This window comes from Battus philenor, unplaced genomic scaffold, assembly GCF_028537555.1.
Source record: "Battus philenor isolate CCGP_79_NKW_IND1 unplaced genomic scaffold, ilBatPhil1.0.hap1 SCAF_27, whole genome shotgun sequence".
Lineage (NCBI taxonomy): Eukaryota > Metazoa > Arthropoda > Insecta > Lepidoptera > Papilionidae > Battus > Battus philenor.
Window position 1 is genome coordinate 2,005,684 of NW_027181690.1, and position 25,645 is coordinate 2,031,328.

The 25,645-nt window shown below is 35.0% G+C and overlaps 1 protein-coding gene across 1 annotated transcript; it reads left to right on the top strand.

Moving 5' to 3' along the window:
* Nucleotides 1-724: 724 nt before the first annotated feature.
* LOC137925588 (xanthine dehydrogenase/oxidase-like) lies at nt 725-24,714 on the top strand. Its single transcript, XM_068769049.1, has 16 exons — nt 725-767; nt 2,045-2,211; nt 2,966-3,123; nt 4,196-4,560; nt 5,884-6,107; nt 7,159-7,261; nt 8,245-8,369; nt 9,575-9,868; nt 10,119-10,409; nt 12,213-12,703; nt 14,187-14,370; nt 15,852-16,047; nt 17,590-18,353; nt 20,135-20,327; nt 21,540-21,653; nt 24,644-24,714. Exons 1-16 carry the CDS (start codon nt 725-727, stop codon nt 24,712-24,714), a joined length of 3,783 nt encoding a protein of 1,260 aa, XP_068625150.1.
* The last annotated feature ends 931 nt before the right edge of the window (nt 24,715-25,645 follow it).

A 25,645-nucleotide genomic window follows, 5' to 3' on the forward strand; every position in this document is an offset into this window, starting at 1 on the left:
TATTGTGAATGTACAAAAGAATCTATGAAACAAAAAGCGAAACGTAACACAGAATAAATACATTCAAAAACTTTTAAGTTAAACGGTTTTTTGATACCCATATTGTGGTGGTTGTGGAAAAATATGTACCTAGTCCGCCATATTGGAACGGCGTCCATCTTGAATTTTAAATTTTGACATAATCATCGTGTTTTACTAGTGTAGCCCTTTCATTTGATACCCATATTGAGGGGCTTAAGGAAAAATATGTAATCCGCCATTTTGTATCGGCAGCCATCTTAGATTTATAATGTTATTGATTTTATTATATTGTATTGTCATCAAAATTAAATGTGTGTGTACCAAATTTCAGATAAATCTGACAACGGGAAAGTGCTTAAATTTCAATTCCTAATTTTGACCTAATCTAATTTTGTACGGGTCGAACTGAATAAAACCGTATAAAAATAAATTATTACTCAAGTAATTTGATTGTAAGAACTAAATGTAATTATATTTAATTTTATTTTACGACTAGCAAGGACGAACATAAAATTATAAATTTAATAAATAAATCATTTTATTACATAACAATATTTAATAGAATAGATTTATGTGAAATGTTTAATTTCAATGTGGTGAGGCGTTTATATTTCTGATGTTTGCGTACGGTAAAACAAATGCGCTTGCACTTGAGTAGCGGTTCAATTATGCTTTACAAGCCATTCTTGTACAAACCGTTGCAATGGATAGAATCAAGTTCAGTGTTAACGAAATACATTGTTCAGGTAATTAAAAAGAATCTTTTTATATCTATTCGTTTATTAATTATGGATTTCTTCCGTATATATGTCACCATTATATGACTACCGTCCCATGTATCGTGAGCTAGGAGCAGAAATGTCGTCTCCACCCGTTAGGGTCCCGGCGGTGAAGGCGGCGCCGGTTAAGAGAGTCATAGTTACTCCCGCCTTAAGGTTTTTTGATGACCCCTGTTATTGACATCCTCTCTTTCCCGCTGCCATGTTAGGGACAGAGACGTTAGATATTCGGATAAATAATTTACTCGTATTATAGTTAAACATTTTATTTCTCATTCTACTTCTATTCTTTACAAATTCTCTCGTGCTTTCCTTTCGTCTTTCATAATGTCTATATTTCCATAGATTACGTCTGTCTTTCATAGCCTTCTTTCACTGATCTTCACTCTTATATCACAGTTTGAACCACAAATGAATTTTGGTACCACAGTATTGACTATTTACATTTTTTAGTAAGAAAATGGCCAATATTTAGCCACTTCACTTCACAGACTCTGTGTTTGGCACTAATTAATGTAACATAACTTCTGAAGATGCCCCGTGGTGGGGTGAAACACGTGTTGAATGATTTAACGGTGGCAATTGTATAAGCGGGAAGGCGGGCGGTGCACTTTGTTGCACGACTACCACTGCATGTGCAGAAGTGGCTAAATATTGGTACTTTTCTTACTTAGGATGGACTTCTGCAAGGTAACACCTGATTCAATTAAATATTAACATTTTTGTTTATTTTATTTTTATCTTTACAATTATTAGCTAGCAGCGTTTTATTTTTCTTTCTTACAATATTTATTACTTTACTTAATTTACTTGCCTTAGGGTCTTGCTTAACCCTTGTACTTTTAAGTGTGTAAAAAAACTGTTTTTATTAATAGCATACTGCACTACCTTTCTGAAAAAACCTAAAAAAGATGGGCGCAGTTGGACGACCGTTAGGGAGGCAACCTTCATTATGTTGTTTGTGTCTGTGTTGTCGTATCTCGAGAACCTATCGGCCCCACTGCTAAACTCAGCATTTTTTTGAACAAAGAGTGACTTTTGTTTTCCTACTGATCTTCTCATTTTTGTTTGATCTCTCAGCGACACTTGATACTTATTTATATCATGTTCTTTATCAAACAGACGAATTCTCAACACGATTACGCTGTTATAAAAATAAAGTATATATTTCATCTGACATCAGAAGCGAACATAAAAGTCTGTTACACATTTTTCTTCCGGATAATAACAAAATATTCTTACAGTGGGATCGGAAGTCGAGTCGGATGTGTCTTTGAACGATTACATCCGGAATGTACTTAACTTGCGAGGTACTAAGTACATGTGCAAGGAGGGTGGTTGCGGCGCGTGTGTTGTCGCAGTGTCGACGTACGACCATTTCGGACATAGAAAAATATTTTCCGTTAATTCGGTGAGTAATTTTATACCCATAGATATTCTATTTATTTCTCGTGTGAAATAATGACACATAGCTTGACAACGAACTGCATGACGTAGGAATAAGCCAAGGTCCCGTTAAATCGATGGTTGTGGACAACGAAAGACCTGGGATTTTTTAAGCAGGTCTAAGACATTGCGATAGGCATCTATCGTTTAATGTGTTGATATTTTATCTGATCTAGATCCCTAGGTTTAAAAACTGAAATTAAATATTACTCTAATGTATTTATTATTAATATATACATATATAAATAAGATACCGAAAAAGCTCAACGGATTGACAAAATTAATGAAAAATTAAAACAGTGTAGTTTAAAAAAAAAAGTTTATTTAATACAATTTAACAAATACAATAATTCGTGCGCGGAAAATGAATAATTCGCCGACGAGCGATATATATATATACAAGTATACACACACACACACACACATATATATATATATATATACATTTATATTTTTATATATATATATATATATATATATACATTTATAAATATATATATATATATATATATATATATAAAAATAAGCTTGTCTTTGTGTACGATATATATTTAAAGGTGCACATCAATTACCCTCTACATATCTGTACATGCTATAGTTGCCTCTATGAAATGTCTCCAGTTATAAAATGGCTTCTTGTACTTTTTTATGTGTTAATAACTCTATGTTTTTTTTCTTTCTGATCACTTCTGTATTAATAATATTTATTTTCACTTTAGTGTCTAGTGTCGATTACATCGTGCGAAGGTTGGGAGATAACAACGATAGAAGGAATAGGGAGTAGATTGAAATACCATAAGCTGCAAAAGACATTAGCGGAGTATAATGGAAGCCAGTGCGGATATTGCAGCCCTGGATGGGTGATGAGTATGTACAGGTAATTTAAAAGTTTATTAAGAGACCTCTGAAATTGTTAACTTTAATTGCATGGATTGACTTGTTTTATGTTTAACCTTGAATCGCTCCCTACAAGGCATAGACCTCCTTAAAAGATCACCACGATTTCCAATCGAGTGGCTTACCATGATCTTGACTATTTTGTCGGTTCCCCTAGTGGGGAAGCTACCGTCTCGTGGTCGCCACTTAAATACCATTCAGCCCCAACTAACTTATTTACTATCAATTAAGTTATTGTACACTCTACCCTAAAATCAATGGTTTTAGAAAGAAAAAATAATTAATGTAATGCTAATAGAGTAATAAAAAGCCTTACTGCATATTATAATTAATAAATATTTACTATTTTTCTCTGCGAATTTTGTATAGTCAAAAACATATTTGACAGTGAACACTTTATACATGGTGATTGAAAATATGTGTAAAACCTTTAAAACATGTTGCTGACAAATGAACTATACATTCTCTCCTTGAAGTGTTTACACCTATGACTAATCATCACCCCGTAGACTATGATTTAGTTTAATTCCTAAAAAAAATTCCTCAAATATATGACCACATATATATACATATACAAATACTTATGTACGTGTTATATTGCAAATAGCATGAGTAACTTTCCGGAATTGCTTGCAAACTCTTATTATTTTTATGTAAAAGTTTTGAAGGGGTTACTTTACTTTTACACCTATTTACAATTACATTATGTAATACCTTTTCCACGTAAATACATATGATATGTATGTATATATATATATATATATCCATATATGTATTTTGTATATTTGTACGTGTGTATATTAATGTATGTATTTGTACGTACGTATACCCTAAACTGCTCTCTGGTCATTTCTCTCATCACGATCCAAAGGTTGTCTGGTAGAGTTGGCCTCGAGGGATAAGACCACCTCTTAAACAATATGAATTGTCTCCTTTTGTACTTTTTAATTATTATCTATGGTATACAAAAAATTAAATAAATGATAAAACACGAGAACAGTATAAAAGTACACTAGTTTCAAGTACATTTAACAATGCTAAATATTTTTCAGTCTACTAGAAGCGAATAATCATAATTTATCAACGTATGAAATAGAAAATTCGTTCGGAAGCAATACATGCCGTTGTACCGGATACCGACCAATACTTGATGCTTTCAAAAGTTTCGCTAAACGTGAAGTGAATACAGAAATAGCAGACATCGAAGATCTGAATACTTGCAAAACCAACGATTGCTATAACTGCGATGAAACATGGTGTATTGTTAGAAGTAAAGACGTGGAAACGAAAGTGAAGAAGATAATTTTAAAAGATGGCAACATTTGGTATAATGTTAACGAAATTGTAGATATATTTGAGATACTCAAAATAGAAGGGAATGATTCTTATATGTTGATTAATGGCAATACTGGAAAAGGTAAACAAAACATGACATCACTTATAAATATGTTTATGTTATTCTACTTTGAAATGCATGGAACGTTTCGATTCCTGACCGTGTAGCATATTTTGTATTACAAAACCATAGGTAACTCATAACCATCATTTCAACAGCAAGACAATCATTAATGGACACTGTCTACGTTCAGCATCTTCCGAAAATCTTTACAAGAAAGTCTGTCCATTTTAAAATACTTTTGGAGATATTAAGTTCAACAAAGACGATGGTTTTGTGAAATTTAATGTCTAGAGTATAGTTATAGGCACGGACTCTTGGATTTGTTTATAACTAATACTCCATCGGCATAATTGGCTGCCTTAGCTAGATATTAAACGCTTTTATTAGATTTTCATGTTATACCACTGCTAAGTAAAAGAAAAGGTCGTAAATAACCATGCCCATGGCCAGAAAACCAAAATGTGATGCTCTCTTATAGAAACGCTTAACGAGGAAAATATTATGACTGTACATTGTCGATATATACTATAGGAAAGTCGCTAGATGCGAGTAGCGCAGGACCGGCCTTGCGGTGAGAGTTTATCGGCTGAAAAGAAAGAGAGAAGGTCAATATACCCTGTGATCTAAAAATAAGGTAAAATTGTCGTTAAAATCTCCCGGGTATTAGGGCAAGGCAAGTAGTTTCTTCTTAGATTTGTAGGACTGTCTACAACATTTGCCAATCATCTGTTTATTAAAAGTATCATTTGGATCACTCCAAATCCTTTTTAAAGACGTTTCGTGTCTCAAATGCGTCAAGTCTCAATTGTGGCTAAAATCGTAGATTTTTTTTTGGAAAAAAAGCGGCAAAATTTTTACTTATATCGTTCCACAATCACTGGGTTCACCTGATTTGACTCCATACGACTTCTGGCTATCCAGCAAACTCAAAAGGCATAAACTGGGTCCTCGTTTTTACACGATTGATAAGATAAAAGTCGAATCGAAGAAGATCTTGACAGCAAAAATACTATTCTGTTTTGGGGACTGGAAAAAGCGTTGGTAAAAGTGCGTTTTATCGGGCGGGGATTACTTTGAAGGGATGAAATTGACTTGGAACAAATTCACTTTAGTTATTGATCACAAATAAATGAATTACATACAAAACTGCACTTAAGGATTACGGGCACAATATCTTAGAGAGGATATCTCTATCCCAACCTTCTCATGTAATATTACTCCATATAGAATGCGATGTCCTTCTCTAAGGTTTACTTAATATTTTATAATCTTATACCATAAGCCCGTAATATAATCTCAACTGTACAAAAAATAGATGGATAATTATAACCTTTCTTCCAGGTGTTTTTCCATTACCAGCCTACCCTAAAGTTCTTATTGATATTAGTACTGTGGAAGATTTGAAAACGTATTATTTTGACCAAAATCTAATCATAGGCACCGGTATGAATATAACAGATTTAATGAAGTTATTTAAAAATATATCAAAAGATAAAGATGAATTTAGTTATTTAATTAAATTTTATGAACATTTAGATCTGGTTGCCCATGTACCGGTAAGAAATGTAAGTATTTTAAATCTAAGAAAATAATTGTATGGTTTTTTATTTAGTATTTATTTATTTATGATTGAACCCGGCGGTAGAGGACTGAGATTTGCTATCGTGAGTCTAAGTTTCGATTCCCGAAATACAATCTTATTTAATTCACACTTTGTACATTAACTAAGAAAGGGACTAATATATAGCTACTTAGTAGTCGTGCAATGAAGTGCACCGCCCCACAGCCCACTGATAAATGAGCGTGCGGTAAACAATGCGAAACATATATATATCATAAGTTGAGAACGAATTTTCCGATTTCATTCATATATTTTCTTACATTTCGTAATACCTTTAGAAGGTTCTAATGAATATTCTTAATTAAGAATCTGTATACCATATACAGGTTCATCAATAATTGTTGTAAATGCTTTCAAAGGGTGAATGTTTAACTCATTTGTTGTCAATTAATATTTATTTACGTATAAACATATATATACATAAATATAAATATATATGTATATATAATTATACATAAAGTAAAAAAGCTCTTTTTGAAATTCTGATTAAATATAAAGATTAATTATTGTATGTACACCATAGACAATAAATAGAGTAAAAAAAATTATTATTCAAAAAAAATAATTATTCAAAATAACTATTCATATAATACAAGCGGCAGTCATCTTTACCAGACAGCCTTTGAATGGAAATGAGAGGCAGTTTAGGGTGTTACCCACACGAGATAGAAGGAGATAGAATGCCAGATATTGTGACGGACGAAAGAAGAAAAATAAACAAAACTGTACTGAAAAACTTAGGTAAATCAAAGTCCCTGAGTCATTAAAAAAAGGAGCGATGTACCTCGCCCGCTACCTATTTAGACGAAGAATTATTCTAGCTACATCCGGTAACCTTAGTTCTTCTGTTGACCTCGTTATTTCTTATTCTGCCTCGCACCGAAACTCCGAACAAAGCTATCCACATTTGCTTTCTCGGTGACCTTGAGTCTTTTGAAAGCTGATTATTGATATTTATAAATCCTGTTTTTACTAATTTTATAAAAAAATTTCAGATCGGTACCATAGGAGGCAATTTGATGATGAAACACAAACATCCAACATTCGCCTCTGACGTCTTTCTTTTATTCGAAACTGTGAGAGCAACGGTAACAATACGTAAGACGCTACATGTTATTTTATATGTTTAACAATATATATACCAGAACTCTGTAGTTTCTTCATCTTCATGCGTACATGCATTATCTGTGGAGTATCATCCTGTTTTAAAAATAGTTATCACAACATAACATAATTTGTCTCATTTTAAATAATTTTATATAAGTTTTATCTATCCAAGATACATATATGTATTCTTCTACATATTATATCGTGTTGTCGTTAATGAACGGACTACCTAGTAGATACTTCTCAGTATTGCATGCATTCAGCGCGTGAGAGTCAGACCAATTACTGCGCTCGGGTCTGACGACCCGCGACTTAGGGACGCTTCCTAATATTGGCATTCACTTTCACCAACTATTGTCTTTTCCCTACCTAACCAAATCTTTAAATACACCTACTAATACTCTAGATTTCTTACTCAACTATGTATAAGGATCAGCCTCTCCATCATCAGCTACTAGTGGATTCTGAACTAATTCGGACACATAGCTCCGGGGCAATTAAAGTCTCGTGGAGTTTCTTTTAGTAAGAAAAATAGAAGGAAAGGTACCAAAAAGACGATCACCAACACGATTCTGTGCAGTCATTGACAGACCTTATAATAGCGGAAGCAATCAGAAAAGAGACAGAGAACCAAAAGAGGGATCTTGTTTTTCTCAACCAAAGCTTTTTAGGAATCCGCGAGCTTGAGTAATAGAGATAAATTGAACTAGAAGAAAATCCTAAAATCAAAGAAATTTCTGGAAATGAAATCTAAAGTCTGAATCTGGAAATTTTTCCTTTGTAAGCTCATAGAAATGAGGTCATGATCGCTCTTAGCAGGCCTTAATCCTCCAGCAGGTTATATAGAGAAATCTTATACCTCTAGCTCCTTCTACTGCACACAAATTTACTCTGAATATTAGAGTTACTTGTTTACTTAGTTGAATAATTTATTCTACGTACATATGAATGGATAATCCAATCTTTATTCGCAGGAAATGAAACACAAATCGAAGAAATGAGCTTACCGAAATTTCTGTCAACGGATATGTCTGGAAAGATTTTGATAAACGTAAAATTACCGCCTCTGTCTAGTAATCATTACTTCGTCTCTTTTAAGGTAAAATAAATGATGAATATTTAAAATAAATGTAATGTTTTTTTTATCTGCTAGATGGAATACTTAAATACGTTTTAAAATATTTAATGGAATCAGGCGTTACCTTGCGGAAGTCCATTCTAAGTAAGAAAAGGACCAAACACAGACTCTGTGTTTCGCACTAATCGGGTTAACATAACTCCTGAAGATGTCCCGTGGAGGGGTGAAACATGTGTTAAGTGAATTAACGGGGGCAGTTGTGTAATTCGCATTTTTTGCCGCATACGCATTTATCAGCGGGCTGGCGGGCGGTGCACTTTGTTGTACGACTACCACTGCATGTGCGGAAGTGGCTAAATATTGGTCCTTTTCTTACGTTTTAAAATGTCAAACAACATACAACATATATCATTATCATTATGTCAGATGATAGACGACTATTATACAGCACTGTCCTTAAACATCGCTAACCCTTATTACGCTGTCCACATTCGGAGGTTTTTCGCAACCTTACCTATGTCATCGGTTCATCTTTAGAAACCTACCCAAGCAAGTCGATTTGGGGCGGTGTCCTTTTTATGCCACTACCCATGTCAAACGATATGCAAGTCTATCGATTCTAACGCCATCTGTTGGCGCCATTTGAAATTAGAACGTTCGAAATATTTAAAAAAAATTATGGTCATTTTTTGACGCTGTGCCAAGTTGACTTCATGTACATAAGCATATTTTGTTTAATAATAATTAAGCTTACCCTTAGAATATAACATAAAGGCTACAAAGGCTTGTAAGTTCAGTATTTTGTTGATGTTAAAAGTAATCTATTACCTATGCTCTAGGCTGTTTATTTAGATCGAATTAGAAATGTGGAAATCCGCAGTAAAACCGAGGTCATCGACGTTTTGTAACTGGTGCGGTTAAATTAAGACAACAAGTTTAACACTTCCAAGTTTAATGAAATTTGAACTATTCCTTTAAAGCCAGTTATGTCTTAAATATTTAATGGAATCAGGCGTTACCTTGCGGAAGTCCATCCTAAGTAAGAAAAGGATGTTTGCCGCATACGCATTTATCAGCGGGCTGGCGGGCGGTGCACTTTGTTGCACGACTACCACTGCATGTGCGGAAGTGGCTAAATATTGGTCCTTTTCTTACTTAGTTATGTCTTAATTTACTTTTATACATTACTTATGAATGAAACTGGTGATGTTTTTATATTTCAACAGATAATGCCTCGATCTCAAAACGCACCAGCTAATATCAATGCAGGGTTTCTCTATGAACTGAACGGTTCAAATAAAGACACTATTCTATCGGCAACTATAGTGATCGGAGGTCTGTCAGGCAAATTGTGTCATGCTTATAACACAGAAGTGTTTCTACGCGGCAAGAAATTGATCTCTAATAAAATCCTGCAAGGAGCTATAGAAGTTCTTAACAAAGAACTAACGGAGGATGAATTGAAAGAAGATTTGAAAAAGGAATATAAAATTAAATGCGCTTTAGGTTTGTTCTATAAGGTAAGAGAAGCTATTATTTAAATAATCTCTCAAGGTTATCAGATGATCTTGTTAAGTATGTACGCACTGAATGCGGACTGGTTCGACTTGGTCCTATCGCAGATCTGAAGGAAGACAGCAGCGGCAAGTAAAGCGACTCAAATTGAACACGAAACATCTTTGATATAAATTATTGAACCCAAAACTAAGTTATATATATAAAGAGTGTTCAATTAGAATTTAAACCGTACATATTTGTTAATATTTCCAGAGCATTTTATCTTTAATTCCACAAGACAAGTTAAAACCAACGTACCGTTCCGGATCCAGGGACATGAGGAAAACACGACCGATATCCAAAGGAACTGAGACATATGATACGAATCCTTTAATTTGGCCACTGAACGAACCGATGCCAAAATTGGAATCGTTGATACAGACCTCTGGTGAGGCTGTATACTGCAACGATGTTTTAACGCAACCGAACGAAGTGTTCTGTGCGTTTGTGACCTCAAAAATATGTGGAGGTAAACTTGAAAGTATCGACCCCTCAGATGCCTTAGTAAGTATCTTGTTAGTAATAAAAAATCAATATATAACACTTTGATCATAAAATAAGGAGAGTCAGTTTATAAAATATAAATTCTTTATTTATTCTTCCGAATCAATTTCATTACCTTCAAAGTAATACCCGCCCGATAAATCGCAATTTTGCCAACACTTTATTCAGTCCTAGAAACAGTTTCAATAGTCTTTTTTTGGTAAATCCTTCAAGACCTTCGATTCAGTTTTTATCTCCTCTTGTCAAAATGGCGTCCCCGCATTGGCCTTTTGAGTTTGCAGAACAGAAGTCGCATGAACCCAAATCAGGCGAATACGGTGGTAGCGGAACGATATCAGTCGAGTTTTTGTCGCATTTTTTCCAAAAAAATTAAAGATTTTGGCGCTGAGATTTGAAACATTTGAGACATAAAAACTCCTACAAAATGGTTTAGGCTGAACCTAATAATACTTTTTAACAAACAGACGCTTGGCAAATGTTATATACAGTCCTACCAACTCAGGAAAAAATAAAATCTAGCTCCCTAAAGCGCAGGAGTTTTAAATGACAATTTCACTTTACTTTTGGATCACAGTAGTAAATCACCGTATATCAGCATTATAACAAAAACTTTTGAAATGATTATTCAAAAATAATTTCAATTTTTCAAGTTTAATCCAAAAATGACGATGATCACAGGTTTAACAATGGTGTTTGCTTGTATAAACAATGAGAAGAATGTAGGAAGCACCCAATTTCGTAAAAACTAAAATCAGATTGAACTTCCCTATAGAGGCATTATTCAACTTACACTTATTTAATGTAATCAGGCGTTACCTTGCGGAAGTCCATCCTAAGTAAGAAAAGGACCAATATTTAGCTACTTCTGCACATGCAGTGGTAGAGATAATAAGGAGATCCGTGAGCGAACAAAATTAATCAGCATGAATCTGACGATCGGCAAGTGGAAGTTGCAGTTATCATGCCACTTCGTGGCACAACAGCAACCAAAGCCATAACCATCTAATAGATTCAGGCGTTACCTCGCGAAAGTCTATCCCAATTAAGAAATGGACTAATAAATGCTGCTTCCGCTGTGCAGAAGTTATCGTGCAACAAAGTTCACCGCCCGCCAGCCCGCTGATAAATGCGTATGCAGCAAACAATGCGAATTACACAACTGCCACCGTTAAACCACTCAACACGTGTTTTACCCCTCCACGGGGCATCTTCAGGAGTTATGTTACACCGATTGGTGACAGACTCTGTGTCTGGCGGAAGTGGCTAAATATTGGTTCTTTTCTTACTCAACTCACAATTAAGAGGGTTCCACACACACTCTGTTCTGAAAACAGTCTACTATAAACTGTTTTTTTTTTGTGCTTATGCACAATATCCTTAATATTGAAGTAAAACAATTTCCAAGCTGTCTTCTTATGTCTATCACACTTTTATACGGTGTTTTTCGGATTATATTGATCAGTAATAGCTTAGTGGTAAAGGACTGAGACTTGCATTTGTTGGTACCCGATTCGATTTCCCGGATACAATTGTATATAATTCACACATTATGCGTCAATTATATAGAATTGGCACTGCTGAACAAGATTCCAGAAGATGAGTAACAGCGTCCTCTGCATATCATAACATCACACTATGATCGCTAACTCGCCTGCCTAGCGTGGCGATTATGGTATATCCCCCCCATAGATATCTTTGGAGGGGAGCCAAAATGACTACGCGTTACCATTTACATGATAATTAAAACGATGATGGTTATTAATCATAAAAATATATATAATTTCTATGTTAATCATTTTCCAGAAAGTTCCCGGCGTTATAGGCTTCTATTCAGCTAAAGATATTCCTGGTAATAATTCATTTTTACCTACAAAAGTTCCTGGCATACTTGTAACAGAGGAAATACTCTGCAAAGATGACGTCAAATACTTCGACCAGCCAATTGGCATCATCGTAGCTGAAACAGAGAAGCTAGCAAACCGTGTCGCTCGCCTAGTTAATGCTAAGTACACTGATGTGAAATCAAAACCAACTTTAACAATAAAAGATGCGAAAGAAAGAGAACCTAATCGAATATCGCTATTGCTGTTTTACCCAGCGAGAGGAAAAGGCTTTAATATAAAGAAGATCATAAAAGGTACCCAGAGTATATCATGGCAATACCACTATCATATGGAAACACAGTCTTGCGTAACCAAACCCAGCGAGGATGGCATTGATGTGTATCCATCAAGCCAATGGCCGAATCAAATTCATATTGCCATTTCAGAAATGTTGAAAATCGAACAAAATCGGTGAGATACCAAAAATATATATTAGTTGAATATTATCGCAATAAAATTTTCAACGATTCAAATAAAATATAAATACAATATCAATAAATTTATTTCTAAAACGTTTACGTTTATACATTATGTTTAGTTTTCAAATAATGTATCATGCACACTATCCAAATATCTATGATTTCAGAAATAATAAATAACATAATGATAAATAAGATATTAAGTAATAGCCTTTTCAAAAATCGAATTATTCTATATTAAAATTAATTGGTACTGCCAGAAGTTATTGGCTTCTGGCGTGACAATAAAAAAAATGTATCATATTTCACAGTGATCACTATATGCAGGGTGATTAAACACTAGCTGTATATACAAATAAGCGTTCCCTGTTTTGCGTAAAATAAATGGACTTCGTAAACTGATCTTTATACTAGGTTCGCAAAAAAGTACTGCCTTTTTAAGCGTTCGTAGAAGAAGTCAGTTAAGACGAGCCTATAATGCAAACGATTTAAAAAGAATATAGAATAACATATGCAATAAACGTCAAAACAAGCCGGAGGCGAACACATTGTTCCTTAGTTCCTTTCTTTTATTTCAAAGAAGAGTTAAAAGGAACTGGTTTTTTCATGTTTATTTTCTGTTTCACAATTCGTTTAGCATATCAGCCAGATGCCCGTTGCAAGACTTAGACCTCCTTGACGGCAATGGTCGGAGCATAGCCCTCTCTGTTGTTCTCTGGGTGACATTGAATCTTCTGATAAAGCCTAACGTAAACGACCACGCCCAGATCCATATATCATTACCAGCAACATAGACCGTTCTTTTTTCATTTTACAGATCATTTTTTCATCATTCTTTTTATACACATTTTCTTCACGAGTCCTTCGCAATATCTACACTCTATCCTCTTTCAAACATTACAAATTTTTTACATTCTCTTTCTTTGATACACAGTTACACACTTCTCTTCTCTTTCTTAGCCATATTCTTTGCTATCACAGGTGGTTATAATCTTCGTATACTTATTTATCTTTTTATTATTATTTTTTACAAGCGTTACCTTGCGGAAGTCCATCCTAAATAAGAAAAAGACCAATATTTAGCCACTTCCGCACATGCAGTGGTAGTCGTGCAACAAAGCGCACCGCCCGCCTGCCCGCTGATAAATGCACATGCGGCAAACAATGCGCATTACACAACTGCCACCGTTAAATCGCTCAACACGTGTTTCACCCCTCCACGGGGCATCTTCAGGAGTTATGTAACACCGATTAGTGCCAAACACAGAGTTTTACTCTGTTAGTTTAACTCTGTGTTTGTGCGGAAGTGGCTAAATATTGGTCCATTTCTTAATTATTTTTACATTCGCTTTACCAAACAGAATGCACTGTTCAAAGATCTTCGTCTTATGCATTTAGATTTTCATTTTTGTATTTGGTTTTCTTTTTAACGGGTTATGTCCAACATAAATATTAAATAATTTAATTTCTTTCAGAATTAATATGACAATAAACCGTTTAGGAGGTTCATATGGAGCTAAAATAACACGTAACGGTATGGTTTCCTGCGCGTGCGCATTGGTCACTTATCTAACAGGACGGCCGTGCCGATTCGTTATGAGCATTGAGGCCAACATGAGAATTGTTGGTAAACGTCTACCATACCAACTAGACTATGAGGTATATAACGTTTTTTTATATAATTATTATAAGCAATACATATCATATACCTTTAAATAAAATCGACATCTTCAAATCGTACAATATTTTATAAATAAAATATAAAAATAACAATGTTTATCATTCGTATCGAATTAAAAAATATATAAGTTTATAATATCAAGATACACCCAATGTCCATATTTTTTATGGTTTCGAGGGAGGAATCTTGGATGTACACACGACCTCTGGGAAAAGGATAAGGTTATATGGCATTCCCTTTCACTAAAACCTCCATTCTTGATACCTTTGTAGGGGTTGATAGATCTCTAACAGAAATTGCAAGTTCCCCTCAGTTCTATGCCAAGACACATCTCGGGGGCAAGCCGAGTCTACCCCCGGCATCCTCGCTGTACCGGAACAACACGAGACCATTTGGACGATGCCTTTTTATACGTCGATAACAACAGACAGGAGATACCTTAACCCTATAATGAACTCTGGATAAAAAGTTAACACAATACAGACCTGGCAACCAAGCTTATATTAGCTATAACCAGTCCAAACAGTTTTCGCTCGACGCTTTACCTTGTATATCATCACCATTGTCCAAAATATCTCCACGATGACTCGTCGTACGATGCCCACATTTAGCGACTTTCTGACACCGTTACTATGTCGTTGATCCACCTAGTGGTCAAATTTCTGTATAAAGCCATATTTAAATAAAAATATTAAGAAATTTATATGTAGAATAAATTAAGGCATATTAATATAATAAATTCAACTATCATGTCTCTTCAAACATCTAACGGAATCAGGCGTTACCTTGCGGAAGTACATCCTAAGTAAGAAAAGGACCGATATTTAGCCGCTTCGCACATACAATGGTAGTCGTGCAATAAAGTGCATCGCCCGCCAGCCTGCTGATAAATGCGAGAGCATACCGAATTACGCAACTGCCACAGTTAAACTACTCAACATGTGTTTCACCCCTCCACGGGGCATCTTCAGGATTTATATTACATCGATTAGTGCCAAACACACAGTGAGCTAGTGAGAGCTCACTCTGTGTTTAGCACTAAACGACTACCACTGCATATGCGGAAGTGGCTAAATTTTGGTCCTTTTCTTACTTATTACTGTTTGGCGATAGTAATATGGGTTAAAAAATATTTGACGTAATAATCTTACACCCGCTCCGCTTATGAATGTAATCGCTTCCGTATGCGTAGTGACTAAATATTGATCCTTTTCTTATCTACAAATATCATCATAGAAGAAATGTAAAATAATTTCTATTTACAAACTGAATAAATTAATTTCAAATAACTGTCATATTGTAACCATTTAAATTTCGAATTCAAATCGGTGTTCAAATTTAAATTCGAACACTCTAGAATAATTCAACATTAAAAGTATTATAATTAGTAGTGGACACCAATACGAAGCGAGAACGTTACAGATAAATTACACTAGTATAACAATGACAAAATCCACAGATGGGCGTGGACAACGCTGGTGAAATCCAATACATGAACTACAAATTCTACGAAGACCACGGATTCGTGGTCAGCGATGCGGTCACTGTGTTTGGTGTAGCAGCTATTAAGAATTGCTACAATAACACCAGATGGCAGTATAAATTGTACACTGTAACTACAGACACGCCGTCAAACACTTACGCCAGGTCACCAGGTAAGAATATTGACAAAGTTTATCACAATTTCCAATGAAGGAATGAGGAGATGTGCAGAAGAACAAGATGACCATCGTTGCTCGAATAATTGCTCTTCTGAAGTGGCAGTGGGGCAGATCGCTCATGGATCTCTCGGCCCATGGGACCGAGAGTTTTTCGAGTGACGATCATCAGCCGGTAGACGCAGACCCCCAGTAGGGAGCGACGACTTAGTGAAGGTCGCGGTAAATCTCTGGTTGCAGGTAGCGGAACACCGGTGGCAATATATAGAACATTTTCTTCGGGGAGATCAAGGATTTGCAATGAGCGTCTAAAGGCTGATAAATTATCGTTCAATGATCATGATGAATTATCGAAAAAAAAATTTAGTGTTAAGATAATTAAAATAATAGCATGATTTTATTTATTTACTAGCTGATCACGCAAACGTTGTTTTGCTAAAAAAAAATTAATTAACAAATAAAAAATAAAGGTTGATCGTCGAGGGATGAAAATTTAGGTTGTATGTATTTTTGCATGCTGTATGGATGGATGAAAAATAGATGTTGTCCGATTCTCCACCCTGGCCGATATACACACTAAGATTCACGAAAATCCGTCGAGCCGTTTAGGAGGAGTTCAATCACGCACACCGTGACACGAGAATTTTATATATTAGATTTAGGTACACCAGCAGTACATATAAGTTAAAGTTCTGTTAGTTATATAGGACTGCCACTGCTCACAAGTTTCCAGAGGATGGACAGCAACGCCCTCTGCTTACCATAATACCAAATTGCGATAGCAAACCGCCTGCCAAATGTGGCGATTATGGTATATTCCCCCTTAGACATAACCATAGAGGAGGCAATTGCCTTGCAATGGGTGTCGGTCGGCTAAAAAGAGAGCTGTTAGCAATTACAAAGCAATAGTGGTTTTTATATGCCGTGCCTCACCTTAGTCTTTCTAAAATTTTTACGCCCCTCTATAAAACACATATAATTTTTTTATTAAAACGAAACGGTTAAACTTGTGTCCAATTTAGAATTGTCCTCTTAACAAATTGCTTCCCTATATAACGTGGGCTCGACGTTGGGAAACACTGAATTTGACGTAAAATCTTCACATATGATGCTATAAATATTTGGTAACAAATATTTCTATTGTAAATCTAAAGATGTTACCAGAAAAACTTAGGGTTAGACACCTCACAGAAACCAGTTGCCGAAAAAGATCTATCATGCTGTTCTACATAGGCTGTTAAAATAACAGCTTAAAAATTTATTTAGGAGTATGAGGAAATCAATTTCTCGTTTTGAAAACTAACAAAACATTATATTAATTAGGAAAAGGACCAATATTTAGCCACTTCCGCACATGCAGTCGTAGTCGTGCAACAAAGTGCACCGCCCGCCAGCCCGCTGATAAAAGCGCATGCGGCAAACAATGCGAATTACACAACTACCACCGTTAAATCACTCAACACGTGTTTCACCCCTCCGCGGGGCATCTTCAAGAGTTATGTTCATAGTTCATAGTTATTGTATCATATTAATTTTTAGGTGCACTAGAAACTATAGCTATGACCGAACATCTAATGGAAAGAATAGCTTATGAACTTGACCTAGACCCACTTGAAGTCCGTCTTAAGAATCTAAATCCTGAACTAACTGACGTAAGCGATATAGTCCAAACATTAGTTAAAGAAAGTGATTATAAAGATCGTAAAGAAGAAGTAAAGGCTTTCAATAAAGAGAACCGTTGGAAGAAACGCGGTCTTGGTATAGCAATGATGAGTTGGCCGGCAGGATTGATAGTTGATTACCACGTCAACATCACAGTTTACCACGGTGACGCAACTGTTGTCGTCAAACATGGAGGCATTGAAGTCGGTCAAGGGATTAACACTAAAGTTGCTCAAGCTGTCGCCTACACTCTAAACATATCGTTGAACAAAGTTAAAGTCAAACCATACGAGGTAAGCTCAAATCCAAACGCATCAACGACAGGCGCCAGTCGCACTACACACGCGATTTGCTTCGGAGCTATAAAATGTTGCCAGATACTTTTAGATCGTTTATCCATTATACGAGACAAATTGAACAATCCAAAATGGGAAATACTAATTCAGGCAGCATTCACAGCTGGAATAAATCTACAAACAAGTTATAGAGTCACGTCTAATGATGAGGAGATCCACAGATCGGCTGGCGCAGCGGTTGCTGAAGTTGAACTTGACATTTTGACAGGAGAACATGAAATTTTGAGAGTCGACATAATAGAAGATGTTGGATTGAGCTTAAATCCAGAAATAGATATTGGACAGGTAATTTTATCATAAATAGTATTATTCAAGGCTTGTATACCTTTATCCAATCAACTTGTATAAAGTCACCACTCTAAAATGTATTACATCAATTTATTATTTTTATTATAATGCGATAGGTTAGTATGTTCTGGCAGTACAAAATCTTCAGTGATAGATAATAAACAATAGTTTGTAATTAGAATTTTAAAAACGCTCTTTCTTGCTACATTTTCATTATGTTGTTTATTACTTCTAAATCTATTGAATTTTGGTTAGGATGTACCATACATAAATTGACAAGAAATGAGCTATATATTTACGCCTTTATAGCTCTTTTGTTTGCAAATTCCTTTAAAGCCTTTATATCTTTATCTAGTCACCCATATACTACATCAATTTATTTTTTCTATAGCAATATGACAAGCTAATACCTTCCGATGGTATAGTCTGCAGAATGACATAGCTAAGAGTTTAATTTTAATATGTAGTGAGTAATAAAAATTTATTATTTCTGAAATCATTAATTGTTCGATAGGTGAATATTAATGTAGCAAATAAACTATACATTCATCTGCTAAATCTTTTATATCTTTAACTAATCATTCTATGTACACAACATTTTAATCAACGAATTCAAATTTGTTTATATTAATACGTATGAATAAATATATTTATACGAAGGCATTGGAATGAATTGTTGTTACGATTTGATTACAACAGTAAAACTCTAAATATAATTTACATAACCAAAAGCATTATTTTCGATTGTTACAGCTATTGTAAATTATACCAAATGTAGCGATATTTAAATTGAACGCAGTTAATTTACATATACATGTAATTAGATAACATTTTAATACCGTGGTGGTGGCTTTTTCCCCAGATCACTTTCTCCTTTACTACCCTGCGATATTTATTTCCTGTAAAGATGAGCTTCTTTCTTCGGCTATTTACAGACACCGTGACAGAAGCACCCAAGGACTCTTTATAGGCAAATGTATGCATCCTTGTCACTTTGAGTTCTCTATGTACGTTAGTTGGTTTTAATACACGTGAAGAGGAAGCATTCTCCTCTAGCAACACATCATAAACCATAATATAACATGCATTTAAATTTCAAAAAAATCTTTCACTAAAAACCTTAGAAAATCTATTAATCTGAGAAAACAAAGTAGATCATGACACGTGTTGACTCTTGAAAAAAGTTTGTTTCTCAATTAAAACAAAAACACTATTACAAACTGAAATAAATTAAATTATTTAAAAAGAAATACTTCTTTATTCAAATTCAAAACATCTTTATTCATGTATAAATTTACATGCACTTTGTATCGTCAATTGTTTCAACATTATAAGAAGTAAGTTACCACCGGCTCGGAATTTTTACCTGCGAAGAGCTGTACAGAAACTCATAAGTTGCTCTTTTTAAACGAAATTAACTATGTTTACATTAACAAAGCAAGTTCCACACATTTCATCACTAGATTCAAAACTAAGAAAAGAAAGTTTAAGACATGGATGCACAGACCGCGGCCCGCCAGTCGAATACTGGTGGCCCGCCGACAGCAAAAATAATACTCTCGTACATTCGAAAAATATTGAATTCTATTCCAGAATATAACCAAAAAAATTTAATTACCTATACTTCTGGCGGCCGGCCATCAGTTCATGATTTGCCCGAGTGGCCCCTAGTCTAAATAAGTCTGTACAACCATGCCCTAAGATATGTTGTGGAACTTAATTATGTATCAAACGTGTTAATGTACAAAAATGTATTGACATTTCACATTCAAATACAGATAGAAGGTGCCTTCGTCATGGGTATTGGATACTGGACATGTGAACATCAGGTTTACGATGAAAAAACTGGAGAACTACTCACCGACCGCTCCTTCAACTACCACGTACCCTTGGCAAAGGACATACCAATTGACTTTAGGGTCAAGCTTAGAAGAAATTCTCTTAACCCGATCGGAACTTTGGGTGCTAGAGGTAATTTATACAGATTTAAAATCTCTTAAAATTAAATCACACACGTCTCTGGAGTATCTTTTTAAGTATTTATCGAAATATCGCCGGATGTAACAGCACGGCCGTTCAAAAATCAAGTTATTTGGGGTCCTAATGTCTTAAAGTAATTCCAGCCTGGCCAAGCTGAAATAAATTGACATCCGTCGATACAATATATACTCCAAAACATACTCAAAAGACATAAAGATCATTTGGAATAAGTTTACGCTAAGTTTCATTTCATATCGACTAAAATTAAGGTCGAATCTTGTATTTCGGAGATCGCCAAACCATTCTATACAGAAGCGTTGAAGAAATTTGTTTCGTCTCTTATTCTTCCATAGCTAAATTTCAAAATAGTAGTAATGTTAGCCAGCTTAGCAATAAGTTGAAGTTCGGCCCCCAAAGGCGTCCCTGAGTCAGAAAATCAAGCCCAAGTCGAAGTCCTTTCAAGAGGCTTTTGAGCAAAATCTATTTGATATCAACAGTCACCCAATCCGATAAAATTGCAGCAGTTCTGGGTCCTCCAATGAGCCTTCGAGCTTCGCTAACTTAAAAGAGATTTTTGGCTAAAAGCCTTCCGCGCACTGCCTCCACGAATACTGCCAATTCCAACTAGGCAATAAATTAACTAATTTAAAATAATATAAACATATTTATATTAACTAAGAAAGGGACTAATATATAGCTACTTCCGTATGTAACCCTTGTGTGTTTGGCACTGGTCGGTGTAACATTACTACTGATTGCACGACTACTGCTGCATAGCGGAAGTAGCTATACATTAGTCCCTTTCCTAATTATGGAATTCCGCGAGGTAACGCCAGAATCTATTAGATATTAACATTATTCATTTATTTTACAAGACTTTTGTTAATATTACAAAACAAAAATTACATATTCATTATAAGTCAACAAATATTTATAAAAACTTATTACATATGGTAAACAGAAGTGTTAGCTTCATACATGTTTATTGATCATCATCATATTAACCGTAAACGTCCTCTGTAAGGCATAAGCCTTCCCTTTAAGGATCTTTGGATCTACAAGATGACTTCCGACGACCTTCATTATTTCATCGCTCCACGTTGTGATCGGCATACCTACACCACGTCTACCGGCTCTTTTATTCTTGAACAATTATATTTATAATTTAGAATTTCAAAAACTTACAAACTGTGATAATTACAGCTGTGGGGGAACCCCCCATGTGCCTCGCTGTGAGCGTTGCTTTCGCTTTACGTGACGCCATAGCAGCGTCCCGCGAAGACACGGGCATTCCCAGGAACAAGTGGATAGATATCGGTAGGTGCATCTTTATATATTTTATATATTAAAAATAGTTCATTATTTCAAGGCTCAAATATTATTAATATATTTTATTTATTTAATGGAATCAGGCGTTACCTTGCAGTAGTCCATCATAAGTGAGAAAAGGACCAATATTTTAGCCACAACTGCACATGCAGTGGCAGTCGTGCAACAAATTGCACCGCCCGCCAGCCCGCTGATAAATGCGTATGCGGCAAACAATGCGAATTACACAACCGCCACCGTCAAATCACTCAACACGTGTTTCACCCCTACATGGGGCATCTTCAGGAGTTATGTTACAGAGTATTAGTAGAGTAGAATATTTTATTTCATTCAAGATTTCCTATATAATAAAAAAAGGTTTAGAATAAACATCTTTAGTGCTCTGTCTGGAAATGTCATTCGGGCAGCGGATTAGTTTAATTACTAAAGAAAAATAAAAGCATTACCTCTGCAACAGTAGTTCGAACTACTTCACACATTAGCTTTCTTATTAAACGGTTTTATTTAGTTCGACAAAGGTCAAAATTAGAAATTAAAATTTAAGCACCTTCCCGTTGTCAGATTGATCTGAAATTTGGTACACACATTTAATTTAGATGACAATACAATATAATAAAATCAATAACATTATAAATCTAAGATGGCCGCCGATACAAAATGGCGAATTACATATTTTTCCTTAACCCCCTCAATATGGGTATCAAATGAAAGGGCTACACTAGTAAAACACGATGATTATGTCAAAATTTAAAATTCAAGATGGACGCCGTTCTAATATGGCGGACTAGGTACATATTTTTCCACAACCACCACAATATGGATATAAAAAAACCGTTTAACTTAAAAGTTTTTTAAATGTATTTATTTTTAGTTACAATACATAACGTAAAGATACGTGTAGGTGCTTCACGTAATTAGAATTATCCAATTTTATACCAAGTACAACGACACACTTTAATCTAAAAGAGATCAATTGTCTTGTTAACGGAAAACAAACTTTGCCTAACGCGTGACTGTAACAAAAGTCGCCACAACGGGCAATTCATACGACGCAAGACCTTGAAAACCTTTTAAAGTATTACTCCCGCAATTAGATATATTCATGTAATTTTGTTGCACAGACATTTGGTAAAAATATTCCATACGGAACCATGCGAATTATTTCACGCAATAGTGTCTCATTTAAATTAGGATATAGAACCATTTTAAACGTAGAGAAGAAGTCCACTTGTTAATACGTTTCAAGGAAACGCAGTAAAAGAAATTCTTACAGGAAGTCTCGTTTTCTCATAGGTATATATTGTGTAAATGATATGACAATATTGGTAATAAACGGAGAAAGATAACTTCGTAACTTTATGATAGACAATGCAAGGGATATGTCAGATCAAGATCGCTACGATGACCAGTTTCTGGATCCAGTGACCTCGGGCTACCTTGACTATGAGTAAGGAAACCTAAAATGTAGTGGTTGAGGATGGATGTATGGCTAATGGAATAAAAGAGAAAGACTAGGAAAATTGTAGAACGAAAGAAACAGTACGACAGATAATATGATGCATGAAAGAGAAGAATGATAATAATAAAAAATATGAATAAATAACTAGAAATAAAAAGTCCCTGTCCCACACGAGATAGGGAAACCGGGGGTCCCCAACAGCGAGGACAATTTAAAAAAAAAAACCTTGACTATGTGATCGGTCTACTTCAAGAGAGCCTACCCACATCGCGTCTTTTTCTTCTTTTCCGATGGATTGTCACTGCCACTTCAGACGAACAATTCTTCAAGTTATTTCAGTGATCTTGGTTCTTCGTAAGACCTCCTAATTTCTCTCCGTAATCTTGAGCCTTCTTGAGGTCTGTCGTAAGTGACCTCTTCTCGGATCCGTATGTCAACACCGGCAATCTTTTCATCCAATGGATTGCCACTGCCACTTCATACGAACAATTCTTCAAGCTATGTCAGTGATGTTGGTTCTTCTTAAGACCTCCTAATTTCTCTCCGTAATCTCGAGCCTTCTTGAGGTCTGTCGTATGTGACCACTTCTCGGATCCGTGTGTCAACACCGGCAATCTTTTCATCCAATGGATTGCCACTGCCACTTCATACGAACAATTCTTCAAGCTATGTCAGTGATGTTGGTTCTTCTTAAGACCTCCTAATTTCTCTCCGTAATCTCGAGCCTTCTTGAGGTCTGTCGTATGTGACCACTTCTCGGATCCGTGTGTCAACACCGGCAATCTTTTCATCCAATGGATTGCCACTGCCACTTCATACGAACAATTCTTCAAGCTATGTCAGTGATGTTGGTTCTTCTTAAGACCTCCTAATTTCTCTCCGTAATCTCGAGCCTTCTTGAGGTCTGTCGTATGTGACCACTTCTCGGATCCGTATGTCAACACCGGCAATCTTTTCATCCAATGTATTGCCACTGCCACTTCAGAGGAACAATTCTTCAAGTTATTTCAGTGATCTTGGTTCTTCGTAAGACCTCCTAATTTCTCTCCGTAATCTCGAGCCTTCTTGAGGTCTGTCGTATGTGACCACTTCTCGGATCCGTATGTCAACACCGGCAATCTTTTCATCCAATGTATTGCCACTGCCACTTCAGAGGAACAATTCTTCAAGCTATGTCAGTGATCTTGGTTCTTCGTAAGACCTCCTAATTACTGCCGTAATCTTGAGCCTTCTTGAGGTCCGTCGTAAGTGACCACATCTCGGATATTTATATTATCACCGGCAACACACTATGATCAAAGACCTTCGTCTTAAAACATTGCGGTGTTTTGGACGAGAAGAGATTACAGAGCTTCCTGAACGGTCATCCGAGTGGTTTTCAGCGAGTGATTTCTATATCACTTTAAAAATCTGAAAACAATTCAGCAATCCACATATACAACCCATATTTTTTCTTGAGTCTGTTTCATAACAGAGAGAGAGAGAGAGTAAATATTACATATTATTTTTTCTTTTACAGATGGACCTTATACGTTGGAGACGAACGTTTTAAAATCTGAAGTACGCCTTGATGAATTTTTAATTTATTAATTTCTACATATTGTAATGACAAACATTAAATTTTATATGATATGTTCATTTTTTCATTTCTTACAATATTTTTACCCTGCCATGTGTGGAGCAGGGACGTTACATTTTTTTTTATCTGTCTTTTTCATCACAAATTCGTTCTCATCCCTCAAGTACTTCACAAAATCTTTCATTCTTCGTGTTCTAATATTCTTTCACACATCTTACTTCTCTCATCTTTGGTTCTTATATGTCAGCATATATTTATTTATTTCATTTATTTACAGTTTTATTAACAATTATCATTAAAACTTTGTATCTATTTATTTTTTCCATAATCATCGATAGTTGATCTTTTATTCTTCATACATTTAAAACTTTAAAGCTTTTTCTTCCTATTTTCAATCATCCTATATAGGTAGAATTTATTTATTATTTTACTGGTTCATCACCATAAACACACCATTCATAGTTATCCTACATTAATAACCATACAAAACATAGCGACAACATATAGTAGTTTAATAAAAGGTATTCTTGACATATAATATATTTATAAAACGAATTTATTTACGTAATGGTAGTTTATATATAGTAATGAATAGATAAACAAATATTTCGAATTGTTAAGATATAAAAAACTACTGACAATTTTTTTAGACATTAAATATCATATACATGTATATGTTATACATTATAAAAAAATTATTTCGCTTGATAGAAAAAAATAACATGCAATGACTTCTTATTCTTATTATTACCAAGGGAAATAACTTAAAAATCATTTGTATTACACCGGGTCGAAATTTACAAAATTCCACTCGCAAAGGGAGTTGATTTTTACAGCCTGTATTCTACTGTGATCAAAAAGTAAGTAAAATTGTAATTTAAAACTCTCAGACATTAGACAAGTTTTTTTTCCTAGTTTAGTACGACCGTCCATAACATATGA